Below are 18,105 nucleotides of genomic sequence, written 5' to 3'. Positions count from 1 at the left end.
GTGAGATTATAAAACCTGTTCTAGATAAGAAATGGTTGAAACTGTTAAAGAATACTCCAGTGAAGAGCACTGTTTTCGAGAATAAAGAAGAAGAAAAAAGTGAAGTCCTGCAGATACTCCAACCAATCTACTGACAATTTTATTTTCAAGTGGTATCAAACTCAAGGCCTTTGTGGATGTCCTGATCTACCCAAAGTGAATAGGAAAGATTAGGCCATCGTAGCTTCGGCTCGGTCTACCCAGTGCGAAGAGGAATGATCAGGCCAGCATGCCTTCAGCTCAGTCTACCTAGTGCAAAGAAGAAACATGCCAGCAGTTTGGGGAGTCAAGCTGACCATGCCCTCTCAGTTGGCCACAGCAATCCAGTTGGCCATGCCTGCTTAATCCCCCAAGGTCAATCACAGCCCTGCTGCAGCCCTCAGTATCAAGTTTGATACCCCTGCTCTATCCTAATAGTACCAACATTTAGAAAATGAGAGTATTTCTCTATATTTCTGCAAAGCTATTTCATAGTTTATGTGACTGGATAGATGTTACTATCTGTTCCCTATATATTCATGTAGGCTGGTAGAAGCAAAGCTGTTAGGTATAACATTGGTCACCTAACTAGTTTGGGTAAGATAATATATATATAAGCTATGATTCTTAGTTTAAAGTGTGTGTTACTTTAAATGCAAAGCATGTATTTTTGGGTGTGGTGTGAAACCACCATAAGAGGGAGCAAGAGATGCTGATGAGACGCTGACGAGAAGCTGACGATTCCCTGACGCTTTGCTGGCAATTACTGGAGTTGCAGACGGAAGAGAGGAGTTTCTGAGTTTGTTGCATATCTCTCTCTACTGCGAGGAGATAAATTACCGGACTGTTATTTTGTAAGTGTACCGACCTCTCATTTTCGACATTGGAATTTTGGAAATGAATACTCCCTGGATGGACTGAACTAAGTGTATGATATATGGACTGTTTTTGACTATGCTTTAACTCTTGCTGGAATAAAACTACTTTAATTGGCACTGTGTATGTTTTACTGAGTGTAAGCTACACAACACTTATCTCACACATTTTTGCCTGCCTGCCTGACTGCCCTGTGCAGATCTTGCTAGGGTATATCCCTAACAAAAGGTTTATTTTTTAAAAAGCTATCTAGGCTTGATCTGAGTCAGATTAGACATCTTTCCAAGATTGATCAGACAACCACAAACACTGCACAGTTCAATGGCTATTAAGGTTTTTAGATGTGCTTTCTGTCATAATTGTGTTATCCTGCATGATTTGGGACAATATGCAAAGAAGCAAGATTTATTACGACAGTCCTAAATGAACATAGATGATTTGATATGAGAAAATTTATGAAAATGTTTCTTCCATAAACTTTTTTTTAATATTTTTGCCTTTATTTACATAGTAAAAAATCAAAAAATAAACTCAGATTATTAATTGAAAAAATAAACTCAGATTATTAATTGAAATTGTGTAATTTTTATATACAACTTTTTATATAAACCTGTTTAAAATTCTGTGCCCAATGAGAAGATTGAATTAAACATTATCAATCTGCATACCAGTGCATCAAGAAAGTTGTAACAGCTGAGATTAGGAAGGACAAACTACTAAAAACAAACCCCAAACTGTATTCACTCTGCCAACATTTACAATGAAAATTGAAAGTTCACTTTGAAAAAAATGATCTCACTTTCAAGGAAAAGCACTTTTGACTTCTGTAGCCTTAAGATGTACATGTAATATAAGTATATGTATTCTTATATTATATATCATCAGCAAATGCTATCCAGAAAAATCTTACACATTAATTCACAAATGGAAATATGGAAAAGAAATACACAATATTTGTATTTCTGTTCAAGATGATACACTTCTTTCTCTCTATAAAAAATCTTTTTAATTCCTTGGAAAGGAATGTGACCTAGATATGTTACCTGAGATACTTTTATATTACTTTTGCATTGATCTCAATGGATCATTTAATAGGTCAATCTTGATACTTAATCAGTCACAAAGAGAAATGCTAAAAGTAAGCCTCTGGTTGTTATTGCATGCTATATACAAAACATAAAACATGCCTAATTATTCTTTCTTTTTAAAAAGATAAATTTACATGATAAAACAATTTATTATCTGTATTTTGAACCTAAATATAAATCTTATCCCATGGGTTGAATTAAAACATAAGGCTCTGTTACAATTTACCAACTCATAACTTTCAAGTTTGGCCCTAATTCTAGATAATAATGGGATTACTCTTTGGGTATATTTTCAAATTATTGAAGCTTGGCATGGATGCCAGTGCTACTGCAATGGAACAGTTAGAATTTTGACTCTTTTGCTTGGTAGAGCACAGAGATTCTGCTCCAAATCCCTGGTGAGAACACACCTATTTTTAAGGCTTTATTATTATTATAATTATTTGGGCTAGTATCAGTCCATTGTATTGGCCTTATTACTACTCTGAACCTACCAACTGCTCATTTATGAAAATCAGAAATAAGTGAAAAATAGTCACCAAAATTCTGTTTAAATTGCTTTAGCCATGATACTACTGATGAGGCTAAAACAGCAGTAGTGACAATGTTAAACATTATGATTATTGGTTTTATTGGTTTTATTAACACCATTGGTGATCACTTTCACTGCTGATGGCAGGTGTTTGATTATACTGCAGCTGATCACTTAGTTATGATTATCTATTTACAGAAAACAGCAATCTTAACTGATTGTGATTGAAACCAAAGAGCCAAACAGGGTTGGGAGAATTATAAGGAAATTCTATGACAATAGGCTAGATCAGGGGTGTCAAACTGACAGCCCATAGGATACATAACATGCAGGCCATGTCTGTGAAGGGGAAAAATGTTGCAAAAGTCACATGATGTCAATGTGACATGTGGCCTAGATGGACATTTTTAAAAAATTAGAAAAAAATTGGCAAACCATGATCATATTATTTAGATGGTTGCATATGTCCAGAAATAATCAGAAAACTTTAACTGACAGGAAGCTTTTACTTCATGTAAACTTTTAATGACACTTCCTACTGTTCTTATTTACTAGCCTTAAAATTGTATAGACTTTGTATATTTAAAATAGTAGTGCTAATAGATCCAGGTGTTTGAGGTATATTTCTTTGCTCAATTGCACTGAATTGTTGCTTCAACAATTTAATTCCAATTGTGCCCAACTTTCCTGCAGCAGCAATGGGTTAATTGTGTCAGAATGATAGATTGATACACTGAGACTACAAGGATCACTACAGTATTGCCAATATAGTATTATCTGACTTATTCCCCACTTTCAGAATACATCTTTTGATAGGACTGAGACATGAAGAAAACCAACTTCTAATTAGTAAATTACTGTAGATGTTGAATGAAAACTAGTAATGAAGCCATAGACAAGGATTCAAGCATTTCTTACTTCTGGCTTAATTTAGGCAACTTTATAGTTTTTAAAGAATATAGATTATAATCAGCACTGAGAAAATAAATTGTATACACTATTTTTTTAAAGCTAAAAACTAAATTATGTTTAAGCTTTTGTTAATTTCTTTATTCTTTAATTCTTCTTTATTCTCAGTACAAAATGTATAATTAAATTAACACATTTAATAATGATACACAATTATTACCTTGCCATCCAGGTTTACACACAGGCTTAACTTCAACACGTACAAGGACATCTTCAGTTGCACGTTTCTGCCCACAGTCAAAAGCTGTTACCATTATTTCATACTGATGCTCTTTGTCATAACTGAGCTTTTCAGTATTTCTGATATTCCCTGTAGGTATAACACAGAACAATAAAAAGCTATTATTTCATTGCCAACTTACTAGTGCAATTTACCATAATGAAACCTATAATAATTGCCAGTAGTATGCAAAAGAACTTCTATATAAAAGGAAATAGGGACAAAAAGCTAGAAGAAAGACTGAACTTCATGGGAACTTTTCTTAGATTGTATTTTTTTCCCTTTTTCTCAAGGTTCTTCAGAACATTACAATCAAACTATCAACTTATACAGAGTGGGACCTGATTCTCCAGATCAGGCTTATCAGATACAGAGAAAATAACAAGAATAGTTTGAAACAGAAAGATAATGAATGCAGCACGTGATGAAAATGTGCACTACCCTCTGCATTAAAGTCACATCTCTAGACCGGGAGTGTCAAACTCGTGGCGTCATGTCATGTGATGTATTGTGACCTTTGTTCCCTTTGCTAAACTTGGGATGGGGGTGGCCAGGGTGTGATGCATCTGTTCCACAGGCCGCAAGTTTGACACCCCTGCTCTAGATAGGAAAGGATATGTATAGATACAATCTCTCTTTGATGAATCAACAGGATGTCAAGTGTTCCAAGTAACAGTCTCTAAAGAAAAAGACTCCATCTTTCCTGGCACTGAACATGGCAGCCCAGAAGCCTCAAAGAAAAAAGGTTTCCAAGCTGACACATAGCACCTTAAACAAATTTAAATTAATCATAATATTAATAATTCTATTTTTCCATAATTGCCTGGTGTCTGGGAGAATTTATCATTTTAAGATTCCCTCTAACAATAGCAGTAGTAATAGCACTTAGGCTTATATACTGCCCACAGTGCTTTATAGCACTCTCTGAGTGGTTACAGAATTAGCATATTGTTCCCAACAATCTGGGTCCTCATTTTACTGATCTTGGAAGAATGGAAGGATGAGTTAATCTCAAGACCAGTCAGGATTGAATGCCAGAGTTTGCTTTCAGTATAGGGCATGCTAACCACTGCCCCACCAGTACTCTTGTAATGAATGTATTGGAAATGCCCAAAGATTATACTAATTATCAACAACAATGGCAATCTGGAGGTTTACTTTTTTCTTGTTGTTGCCTCTCTAGTTTCCTCACTTAAACATTAGTGGCAAGATTTATTTTGGTTGCTAAAGGCTTTTGTCAATATTTATGGTAAATTTGACCTGTACTTCACTTAGTTTACTCAATATTGCAAAGGAATTTTTTTTCACATCCATCATCAGAAAACTGAATTTCAACTTTCAGCTAAATAGAAAACTTTCAGCTTTTACCTTGCCCAAATGGTTCTTATAGTTCACATGATAGTAAATCAAGAAATGATTTGAAGGTGTCTATCCTCTCACTGTTTCTCATAGTTCTGTTTTCACAGTTTTTCATTGTGAAAGACCATTCCTTTAATATTCTGTCTTTAATGTCATTAAATGACCTAAGCCTTCATGAACTTGCACAAATTATTTCCTTCCTTCCTATAATGAATCTTTGTTTTCTTTACTACTCTACCATACTGTCCATTTTCACTTATTACAGATTTCATGAAAACAATTTGCTTTCCATACTCCTTCACCCTCAACTGTGAGTCGTTCACTAAGCACACTGATTGACATTCTTTCTTTTTTTAAAAAAATCTCTCTCTATATATATATTTACCTTCTAATTTGGTTTTCTTAATTAAGCTCTCTAAAACTTCCCTACTTTGGCTAACAAAGTCCCATATGCATAGATCTGAGTCTTAATGTATCAATCTCTAATTTTGATTCCAGATATCCTTTCCTTCCTTTTTACTATACTGGTTATTTCCTTTTCCTTTCCATTATTAAAATTCCAATTTGATTAACTGAATTTCTTCTTAATCATCCTTTTTGTCATTTTCCTTAGATTTAACTCTGCTTTCCTTTTAAGACAGCAACCATTTAACTAATTACTTGCAATCTATCATTTCATCTGTCTTCAGGTCAGTTTGATTCCAAGAGACTGCTTGAGTAAGTCCATGGCAAAAAAATTAAAACTTTTAGGCAATTCTAATAAAATTGTTGCAATGCCAACAATCTAATATATGGAGATTAGAATGCCCCTATCCTGCTTAGCCTTTCATAAAGCCCTCAAAACCAAGCTATATTCCCATGCTTGACGTGCTGAGTATGTTAAGGATCCCATTTCCTGGCTGTATTGCTAGCTGGCCAAGTATCTTACTCCTATGTATATTTAATCTGGATGTTTTAATGGTTTTACTGCTTTAAAATGTTTTAGCATTTTTAATTTTAATATTTCTTTTAAACTGTAGGTCACCCAGAGGCAGTGACTAAGACAGCTATAGAAATTATATAAATAAAAGTAGGTAGGTAGGTAGGTAGGTAGATAGGTAGGTAGATAGATAGAAAACATATAATCTGTTTACATAAATACACAAAAAATTTTACAGGCTTTAAGTTCACCTTTTTAATATTTTTCTGTTTTGGAACTACAGCATCAGTTGATTGAAAATAGTTCTTAATTGAAGGGGAGAAAAAGATCCAGACTTGTTTATATTTGAAATCCCAGTTCTCTGATTTCAGTACTAGTTTCTTCAGTTGAAGAATTAAGTTTTAAAGGTATTTTCCTATCTTCATATATAAATGATGATCACAGTCCATAATAATGATATATTCCATCCACTCTCAGTAAGCAATCCCTAGATATATATTTAATTTCAGACTTGGTTTATAAGGTTTCATTCAAAATTTCATTCCATCAACTTTGCACTGACTCCAGCCAGCTTGAAAACAGCCTCCAAGAGAACAATATAAGAAACTAGCTCGTTCTAGTGACAGCTAAATAGCTAACAACTTACTTCACCCTCCAAGGTCTGGCAGTCATTCTAACCATTAAAAGAATTCTCTGTACAGTTGGCCTACATTATAACCACAGTCCCATGTAACACACTGCTTTTAATGAATAAACTCCTGATGATAACATAAATCTTAATATCCCCTAAAGTTAAATAAAAAGTTGCAACTGTTAACATACGTGCTTTAGAATATTGGTTTCTAAAACGCCTTTTAATCATTCATGAAAGATCACCAAAGCCACAAAATACAAAGAAAGCAAATAAATATTTCCAATGAGATCTCTAGCTTCATGGAGTTCAAATGTAAGTGTGGGAAATGCAAACTATAAAGAACTATTCTTTTCTTTTAAATGTTGGACAGTGTTCTGTATTCATGATCTTATTGCTCACAAATAAAATTACAGTAATCAAAGCTAAGCAATTGCAGCAAAAGACTGTTCCATACAGAAATATCTATAGAGTTATATTTTGATATGATATATGATATGAAGTGATATATGATGTGATATATGATATATTAATATTTTATATCCTGCTATAATGTTTTGAGGCATTCAAGCAAAAAAAAAAGAATAAACAATTAAAATATCATGAACAATATTGTACTATGTCCATTGGTTATTGGCTAGCAGCTTATTTTCCATCTTTTGCTTCACCTGAAGTTGCTAGATACTTCTCAAGAGTAAACACGTTGTATTAATAAGTTGGGATGTAACCAAAGCATGGGTACTGATGTCAAGTCTGACTTGCTCAAGAATGGATACTGCTTGCAAAAGAAGTCTTATTATGCAACCATTATAAACCAGAAATCGAGATATATGGAGCTTGCCCAGATTACAATAAATTAGTAGTGCAGCTTCAATTGGGACATGCTTAGAGCCAATCCTAGACCTGACTACAGTATAAATGTGAAATATGGCTCAGAGGAAGTTGAAATAATATATTGTTCTTTGTCTCCTGTACAGCAAATTTGGTTGGTGTTTGTGTGATCCAAGGTTTTTCCCACCAATCTACTGTACATTACTTTATATTTTTTAAATTAAACCAAACATAACAATTGGTTTACTTTAAGAATATGTTTAAAATCAGTTTTACCCCTTTCAGATGTTATGTACCAAAATTTTAGTTCAAGACCCATTTGTCTCAATGGGTTTGATGTGTCCTCCAAATTCCCAATGCCCAATAATTTAAATCCATCTCTCCTAACAACACTGTCTCATCTACACATCAGCATTCATGAACTGTACCTGACTAATTGGCAGTTAACATTTCTGAGAATACTAACATGGCAATGTTTCTGGATTTCAATCTCTACTAGATGCCTATCTTGGACTTCTACAATTGCCCATGTATGCTTCACAGTGTCATTGAATCCAGTATAGATTATGACCAATCCTAGCTTTAGCACATTTATAAAGACCGAATTGTCCATAGCCAAAGTCCTTCTACCCTTTAGAAAAATATCCTTAACAAGAAATGATATAAATTAATCATCCAGGCACTGGGTCTCTTCCTTTATCCACAAAATATTGTCAATCATTTCCAACACCATTAAGAGAATTATCAATTTGGCAGAAGGCTGATGCTATCATATCTCAGAAGGTTTAATTTACACATTGATCTGGCTCCGTAACAGCTGTAACTCACTCATATGGTTTCAAGGAAACTTGTGGTGTGTTTCCTAAAATCCAGAAAGTTCTTGCACTAAACCCAAGCACAATGTTCAAGAGTCTGAAAATTATAAATTGTGTATTCTCTAGGAAGTTTTTTGTTCTTTAGGAACTATTTGACTTGAATACTAATCCACAGATTTGACTTTTGTTAAACTCATTTTGATGCTTGGTCTCTAAAGGTAGAAGGTGTGTTGTTTTTTTCCTTTCTCTTCCCTGCTATTCTGTTAAACTCCTTCATAAAATTCCTTCATAATATGAGCATGTATATTCCAGAAAAATTATACACACACACACACACACAGAGAGAGAGAGAGAGAGAGAGAGAGAGAGTCCAGAATTAATTCTGAGCAAGCATGATAACAAGGATAAAATATTTGCATTGCTCAAAAAAGCAAGCTTGAAAATTAAAAACCACAGCTTCTTAAGTGTTCCAGAAGTTACTGTATGCTGTATGAGGCTGTGTTTTACAACACTTTCAACAAAGAACTAGGCTAATAGCTCTTTATTACATAATTTAAATTATATTGAATATCTTCTTTCATAGAAATATACAAAGTCTTTCAATCAAGATACTGAAATGTGAACAAGGCCAATATGAGTAACTGTAGAGCACCTAGTGTGACAAATGATTACAACTACATTATACATCACATGTAAAGGGCAGGTTACCCACTTGTATATGACATCAAGATATTTTTATATAATTGTATTATTACTGTGACATTATTTTAATGTCATTGAATAAATATTCTCTGCCATCTGAATTTCATCAGTCCTAACTTTTTCCCATTATCATCTGACTCTTTATCTATGCACTTTGAAAAAGCAGTTCAGATAGAGGTAGAGGTCAGTGTGAAATTGGGAATTGCTTCTACTGTCAGCTTGGAAGCCATTTTTCTTTGAGGCTTCTGAGCTGCCACATTCAGTGCCTGGGAATTCAGGAAGGGGATTTCAAGGACCGGTGGAAGATTTGTAACAACAACATTCCTTTCTCAGAAAGTCAAGGACATGTTACTTTGCACGTGGATGGGAGTGACTGGGGATAGTGGCCAGTTGGAATGAAGTAATGATTGGATCGTGTGATGAACTATTGGGTGTAGGGGATTGTATTTTGGGTTTTCTTTGAGTTAGGGAAAACCTGGAACATTCAGTTTTGGGTTTTACCCATATGTGCCAATATGAATCTCTAATAAAATGGATCTTTGGGAAGATGATATTCTTGGAGTCTTTTTCTCTGGAGGTTGTTACTTGGAATGTTGACATCTTCTAAAGCAGTACAACATAAAGACAGAGGAAAAAAAAGACTGCGCTCATTTTCAATTTATAATTTTGGTAAGCCATTGATGGAATTTCAGAAATAAAAATCTTCAATATTCCAGCAGCCTGGAAATAATTTTACATGAATATATGTTATAAAAGAAACTAATAAATTTGTCTACTCAAGGTATAATAATTTAAACACAGAATGTATCCAATCATATATTAATGATAAAAGTAAAGTTGACATATAACCTAGTGAAAAGACATCTGGATTTCTTTAAAAAAACAATTATTGTACGTTTGCCTCTTTAAACTCACTGAAAAAAAATAACAAATGAATTCAGTTAACTAAAATCAGGAACATTGGGAATGAAGTATCTGTAAACTGGATACCTCATAGTTGAGGTTCTACTTTAAAGTTTTAAGATAAAAAGATCTAAAATGATTGAAATCCTATAACATGTTGGCATTTTTAATAAATTATTAATAATTTGAGACATCAAAATACTTAAATATTTTTGAGAAATGTACTTAGACACTATGAAAACCTTGTAAGATGTTGATTAATTTATTATTTTTTGCAAAAATATTTTTTCACTATTTTATTAAATTGATTCTGGTGCCTGAAAAGAGTGGTTCTGCCTTGTTTAGAAGTTAATTTTCTCTAAGAAGATATTCTTATTGAATCCTCAAGGTGATTTTAAAACAAGAAAATAGTTCTGAATACCAAACAAACACTCTATAGATATTCAGAATGAATAGTAGAATCTGAAGAATGTTGTACTGATTCTATGCAGGGTTGTCTTAAGTGAACTGCAATTGGTTGACAAATATGGTTAATCAACTGAAGCCATTTTTTTTCAAGATAAAATTGAAAATTTAGAAGCTACCCTAATACCAACTTTTATAGAAAAATAAATGCTTTCTAGAAAGATCTGTCTCAGGATATAGTCCAAAAAATGCATTTGTCAAATGTCAAGGACTCACCATTCCTGTCAATAGCAAATGGAACATCAGTTGTGACAATTTCATAATTGCATATTTGACTGTATTGAGGAGAACAATCTTCATCCATGGCTTCTACCTGTAATACACTGTCGTAGATCTTTCCTTCTGTCACTGTAGCTTTATAAGATGCTTCTTTAAAAGCAGGTGCAAATTCATTAGCATCTTTTACTTGGATATGGACCACAGCTCTAAAAAGAAAGACTATTATTCTCAATTTCTACTTTTTTTCTAAATCCACTGTAGTATGGAGAGTTTCATTTTATGCTTAAATTTTACAAACAATTGTTAAAAATAATACAATCTCTATACAAAAAATGGGTAGAAAATATCTAAGTTTGAAAACCTGCCAATAGTTAGTAGAATTAAAATATGTATTTTAATGAACTACTTATTTAAACTAATGTTTGGATTAATTTCACTTCTTACTGCACTTCTCTATTATTTTATTTGCTTTTATGTGGATGTTAATATTGCAATTCTTACAATATTATTCTGAAATTGCCATGTATATTGAATATAACCAACACTTTAAATGTTCACAAATCAAGAAACATTTATCCTTTTTTCATTTAGAATATGATTATAAATGACTAAGAATCAAGTATTAATAGTAGAAAATAAGTTTATATTATTATCTATATTACAAATTACAAACACAAAAATGAAATCAAAATAATCTGGGACATGTAAACAAAGGGATAACTTTTTTTAAATTTCAAAAACAACTGATCATTTACTAAGAGAGTATATAGCTATTACAATTGCAGACATGAGTCTATTGAAATAATTGCTTTTCTAGCTAAATGATTATTAAAGAAGCCAGTTTTACTTGATCAGAGAGCAAGAAAAAAATTAACATAATGTCTTATGAAAAAGAATTTTGTTTTAATTTCTTCTTTAGCAACATTTATGAATATTAGAAAGATCTATTCCGCCTGAATTGTAAGTGTATATCCCAACACCCATAGTCCTGGTTGTCGCTTACTTGTGAGACTTTTTCCAGTTTGTTCCACTAGGCTCTGTGCCACAGTCATATGCCTGAATGATAAATGTGTACTCCTTCTGCAATTCACAGTCAATTGGACTTTTTGCTCGAAGCTGACCTTCTCCAGATGTCTTGTTTAGGACTACAGCTTCAAAGGGCATTTCTTGTCCGTGGATTTTAAAAGCACAGATTTCACCTATAAGAAATAACAAAAAAAAATATGAAAAGATCCAGAAAAAATATATGGATATTATTAGCAGTTTATAACCCATTGTTTGAAATGTATTTATAACATTCCTATGTTTAAAAAGCAATAGAATTTAGCCACCTGATCACTCGTTTGCAATTTATTGTCCATGCTTCAAGAAATTTTCCCAGTTTATATATGAAAATTTTGTTAACTTACTGATCAAGGTAATATGCTGGCTAAAGTAAGCTAGCTTTAAATCTGGGTGGTCAATATTTGATCAATACATAGTCTTGTATTGATCCGAAGAAAGGGATATAGGCAAAATGGTACCATCTAATTCAGATTGCCATTTATTGTGATTAAACATTATGTTATATGAAAATACCATTATGCAGGTTCAATGTGGCATCTTCAGAAAATCTGAAATACTCATTTAAAAAGACAGAAGTACAGAAAATATATTTGTTTTTCTTTAACTGTTATGACCTAGGCTTCCCCAAAAAGCACTAAGCAGGCTCTGTGTTCTGGCAAAACCCCATTTATTAAACAAAGGTGATTTTTTTGCATTCACATTCAGCCAAAGGCCTGGCAAACACAGATCTTATCTAGCTTGGAGAGCTGCCAAGTAAATATTTGCAAAAGCAGCACTGACAAGGAAGGACTCCGCACAGAGTCTCTGAGATGCACAGACAGATCTTTGCTGCAACAAACAAATTGTTTCCTGCAAAAAGCCCCCTCCCCTTTTGCTCCTCTTTTAATCCCTATGGGAAGGACCATTCCCATGTTATCCCATGTTGACCCTTAGTTCATAATTGTTCTTTTCTTTTGGCAGCTCTGCCCTTCCGCAGGCTGGGAATCGGATCCAGCTACTCCCCGCCTCACTGTTGTCTGACTACGAAGGCAGCTGACAACTGGCAGACTGCCCTGGCCCCATCTCTGCCTCTGATGCAGAGCCCTCATCTGTGACTTCCTCAGCCTCCAGGACTGGCCCATGTTCCTCCCCAACCTCCTCACTGTCCAATTCGGGTGCCAGCTCCGCTAGCTGCCGGCAGGCCACAACATTATCTTTCTTCATCATCTCAGTAAATAAATTATCTTTAAAAAATGTTCTATCCTCAATGCTAGTAAAACCTGTCTACATCTATTCTTCTGTATGCCAATGTGACGACCCAAGGCATGGCACAAAAGCAACTAAGTCAGAAAAATAAAATCCCTTTACTACCTCCAACTTGGCCCCCAATATCCAGTTATCATCAGCTGGAGAAAAAAAATTCTCCCGAGAACAGTCTTTAAAAAGAAGAAATTCAATCCAAACCCAAAGTAAATATAGATTATAAATAAAAACCAACACAAACCATGCTGCAGCAATTAACAAGACAGGGCAGGATAAGGAAGTACAGACTTCCAAAAGATAACAAAACACGCACAGTTGGGAGGATGCCAGAACCCAGATAAGCTTTGACAAACAAAAAATAATGCACACTTTGTAACTTTGCTGTGTGCACATTGCCTTTTAAAAGTTTTCCCAGGTACAGCTAATGAAGTGGATCAGGGCCCTTTACTCCCCCATAAACCACATAAACCACGTTGTTCCCTTCTCCGTTCCTCCCTGCATGCCCAGGTAGCCCTGGGACTTCCTCTGAATGCTCAGCCGGACTGTGCCCTTCCCCAGTTTCTTCCCCAGCCACTGGAGCCACACTCCCTGTCAGCTGCTCGACCTCCCCCTCAGAATCAGATTCCAACAGGGGCATGACAGCCAATGAAAAAATATGCTATCCTTTAGTCAGATAGTTCTAAAGAGAAAGCTGCAAATTCTAGCAGCATTTTATAGAAAAAAATTAGGTTTTATTAATGTCAAAACAAAGGTCACTGGGATTACTAAAGGCTTCATTCATTATGACTAGATTATAGCATAACCATTTGAAACAACAAATGTTTAGCTGTTTCCTTCTAGTCACCTATCTTTACTGGAAGGTAGTTGGCTGCACATCTAGTTTTTCTTCAAGCTCTTTTCTGAGTATTGGATATAATGTGTAGTTGGTTTATCTCAAGTTGTGATAGCAGCTTCCTCTTCACTATGTTGAAGCATAGCAGGTCTTCTCTTCATCCATAGTTCCTTCATATGGTTCATATATGCTGTCTCATTAGGTCTGCTGTTGTAGTAGCATTCTATCAGTTACAGGTTCTCTTCTTTCATCCATATATGGCTTATACTAGTAACCCACTTATCAGATTGCCCTAGTCCCTCAACATCTATATGGATTTTGTTAATCTAGGCAACATCAAAGCCAGTATGATTTTCCTAATTCATGTCACTCTATATTTTGATGTAGTCAGTAAAAGGAGTTGTTTTCCCAAGGACCCCTACTAGTAAGGTAGGTACTAGCTGGAATTTGAATCCCAATCCCTGACATCAAAGGATGTACTATAACCACTACTCTATGCAGCTGTATGTGTGTGAGTGTGTGTATGTGTGTTGCTCTTTTGTTTTTGTTCTGTTTAATTAAAGGCAAAAAAGTAAGTTATCACTGTTCAAAAGATTACAATGCTATATTAGTATCAGCAAGGTAATGTTTCAGCCACTATCAAACTGTTTTAAGACTAAGGTGATGAGATTTTTGCTCAAGGATATGAAGCTATCTGTGTATAAGAATGCAAGAGCTCAATTTATCAGAGTGATGCTCTATGATCTAAAGGTTTGTCAAGTGTTCTCTTGTGCTTAAAATCTGGTCTTCTATGTATAAAGTTCTCATGAGAAACTGCTGATTAAAGCTAACTAGCACTGAGGGATCTAAGACTTCCCTAATTGTTGTTCCAACCAGAGTATGATAAAGCAATTTCAGAAATAAAGCATCATATTCTTAATTCCAATTTACAGAAAGACGGAGTTTTTTCCCCGTAAAAGTGGTCTCTGCAGAAATCCTTTTAGCCAAACCAATTATTTTCTCAACATTTTGCTCCACTCAAAATAACATTTCCAATGGCTAAATTTATTATTTTGCCATTTATAATTCGATGCGGAAGTATATTCATGTGCCTTTACATTTCTGCCCCTGCTCATAAGAGATTAAATGAATCAGTTTTTCATGTTTTGTTGTGATGTTCCATGTTTAATCTAATCTCTATTTAACAATACTCTTGTTAATCATCTGGTCCAAACAGATGAGGAAAATCTGCTTTTTCCTGCCAGGAAATCTGCCTACAGAAATAAGCAGAAGGGTTGCCAGATTTTGTTTAATAGCAATTACTGTGAGTATATGGGTCTAATTTTGAAGTGGTCAACCAGAAAGTTACATTTAGGTACTGATATTTATTTTACCAATTATTTCATATCTTGTTTTCTTGCTTTCTTTTGTTCAAAGTTTAGTTATGAATGAATGATTATGATTGTGCCAAAAATTAATGTTGGACAACTGCTTTTTTCAGGAGTTGAGTGGTCCACACATTGGCTGAATGAATGAATAACACATATATAAATATATTGTTAGTATGCCAATTCTTAAGCAGAACAGGATTGGTGACAGTAATTTCCTAAGTCAGTCACCCAAACAGTAGATAGGCAACAGAAAAGGTTTAAGAATGTCAGATAATAACTTGAGATTTCCTCAAACATGTCTAGCTATCACAGAAATTTTGGAACATGAGGGCAACCTTAAACATACAGAAAAGGTAATATTTTATCATTTTTTTCTAGCAACAGCTTCATTTTAACACTGCTGACTTCTTATATTTCTCCGTGATGCTTCTAGGAAAGTAACAATGGCACAATGGACTGAATTTGTGAAAATAAGTCTCAGCGTGCTTTGCAATAATGAAGTTACCCTGTAGATGTACAATACATCAATAAAAATCATGGGTTTTGAGTTTTGTTTGTATTACTATATCGACCACACAGCCCAGTTTCTAGCAATACAACATTCTTAGAAATTAAAACTTGGCAGTTTCTAAAATAAAAAGAGTTTTATGGAAGTAAAATAAGGGGAGTTGTTTACTTTATAAATATTTCCAGCATTTTATTGAAAACTGCATTATCACTGTGCATACAATGAGTGTAACCTCATCAATTACAGAACGGAATAATTGCATTAAATTGAAGATCCACAATATAAAAAAATATTGTACCTTTAATGCTACAGAATTTCAATTAAATTGTCTTCAGCAATATCCTTTAAATATACTTTGAGTACTCTTAGGCAAAACAATTAGAATTAAAGCATTAGAAACCCCTCCCTTTAGCCAGATGTGGATTCAACCAATCCACAGGTGTGAAGATGTTATTGTACCAGCTGCTCTGAGAAACAGATAAGGATACACTCCCATGACCATCTTCCGCTGGCTTACAAAGTGAAAAAACCCACATCCCGCCCCCTAAACTTTCCCAAAGAAGTGAGAATACCTCAGGGTGCTTTGGCACCAGGATACAAGTTAAAAAATAACAGTTGTGACAGGAAATTTTGAAGAATTAGCACCTTTATCCTAGTTAGTACCTTAGCTACTATACTACACTTGCTTTCTCATTTGTATATAGACAGATACACAAACAGTAGAGTCAACCATTTATCCATGCATTAATGATGATGAAGTCAAGAAATCTGGAAAATACTTGAAGTGAATTAAATATTAGGATTTCTTTATAACACAAAATAACAGCGGACAGCTTAATGTTAATGTTAGGCAACATTCTTAAATACAGTGAATTTTTATTATACAGAAATAAGACTAAATGTTTTTAACTGTCTCAAAATAACATTCTTTTTCTAATATCATAGTTTTCCCCAGGCTTTTCATGCTTGTAATGCTGAAATTGAATCATCATTATATTTTAATATTAAATTTGAAATTAATGGAATGGAGAACATAAAAATTAAAACTCTATGCACAGCACAAACCAAAAAAATGTAATGGTGTAAAAAACTCTAAAATAATAAATTGTTCCAATAATTTAGAAAAGGGCAATAAAATATATACATTTTTAATTAAACCAACCTCAATAATGAAAATCATGAAATTAACTTCTGACTTCAGAAATAAATAAATCTATAATATGTTCATTCATGGTGTAAAAATGAAAACATTTCATCTTTGTTAACTGTTCAAGTTAATATGTATGTAATATGAAGCTACACTGTGTGCATAATTATTAGGCAAGTGAGTATTTTGACCATATCATTCTTTGTACGCATATTTTCCACCTCCAAACTGTATAAACCTGAATGCTTAGTGGATATAAACAGATCAGGTGATGTGTATTTGTGTAATGAGGGAGGATGTGGCCTAAGGAGATCAACACTTATATCAAGGTATGCATAATTACTAGGCAGCTTCTATTTCTCAGGCAAAATGGGCTAAAAAAGAGATTTAACTTACTTTGAAAAGACAAAAATTGTAAAAGGTCTTTCAGAGAGATACAGCACTCTTGAAATTGCTAAGATATTGGGGCATGATCACAGACTCATCAAACATTTTGTTGCAAATAATTAACAGGGTTGCAAGAAATGTGTTGAGAAAAAAAGATGCACCTTAACTGCCAAAGATTTATAAAGAATCAAATATGAAGCTACCAGGGACCCATTATCCTCCAGTGCTGTCATATTTCAGAACTGCAACCTAACCGGAGTGCTCAGAAGTACAAGTTGTTCAGTGCTCAGAGATATGGGCAAGGTGAAGAAGGCTAAAATCCTACAACCACTAAAAAAGGCACAAAAGTTGAAACAAGAAGACTGGGCCAAGAAATATCTGAAGACATATTTTTCAAAGGTTTTATGGACTGATGAGAGCCCTTGATGGACCAGATGGATGGGTCCATAGCTGGATCAGTAATGGGCACAGAGCTCCACTTCCACTCAGACACCAACAAAGTAGAAATGGGTATTGTATGGGCTGGTATTATTGAAGATGAGGACCTTTTCAGGTTGAAGATGGACTCAAAATCAACTCCCAAACCTACTACCAGTTTTTACAAAACACTTTCTTCAAGCAGTGGTCCAGGAAAAATCTGCATCTTTCCTGAAGACCATGAATTTAATGCAGGACAATGCTCCTTGCATGCATCGAAGTACTCCACTGTGTAGCTAGTCAGTAAAGGCCTTAAAGATGAAAGAATGACATCCCCCCCCCCTTGCCTGATCTAAACCCTATTGAGAACTTGTGGGCTCTTCTTAAATGGAAGATTTATGGTGGAGGAAAACAGTACACCCCTCTGAACAGTGTCTGGGGGACTGGTTGCTGCTGCACAAAAAGTTGATCATCAACAGATCAAGAAACTGACAGATTCCATGAATGGAAAGCTTATGACTGTTATGGTCACTATTGTTTTTTGAACTGTCATAAATGTTTGTAAATTCTGAGTTTTGTTTATTATTCTC

General features: G+C 34.3%; 1 protein-coding gene across 1 annotated transcript in view; it reads right to left on the bottom strand.

Moving 5' to 3' along the window:
- Positions 1-18,105, bottom strand: part of CLSTN2 (calsyntenin 2) — a 280,095-nt gene that overhangs the window by 83,852 nt on the left and 178,138 nt on the right. The window contains exons 3-5 of the mRNA XM_026701502.2: positions 11,551-11,746; positions 10,545-10,753; positions 3,644-3,793 (exon numbers count right to left, since the gene is read on the bottom strand). Of these exons, the coding sequence (XP_026557287.2) occupies positions 3,644-3,793; positions 10,545-10,753; positions 11,551-11,746 (555 nt within the window). The remainder of the gene's footprint in view (positions 1-3,643; positions 3,794-10,544; positions 10,754-11,550; positions 11,747-18,105) is intronic.

Source organism: Pseudonaja textilis, chromosome 4 (assembly GCF_049901715.1).
Source record: "Pseudonaja textilis isolate UNSWEBS1 chromosome 4, rPseTex1.2, whole genome shotgun sequence".
Classification (NCBI taxonomy): Eukaryota; Metazoa; Chordata; class Lepidosauria; order Squamata; family Elapidae; genus Pseudonaja; species Pseudonaja textilis.
This window is presented reverse-complemented; position numbering and strand designations above follow the sequence as displayed.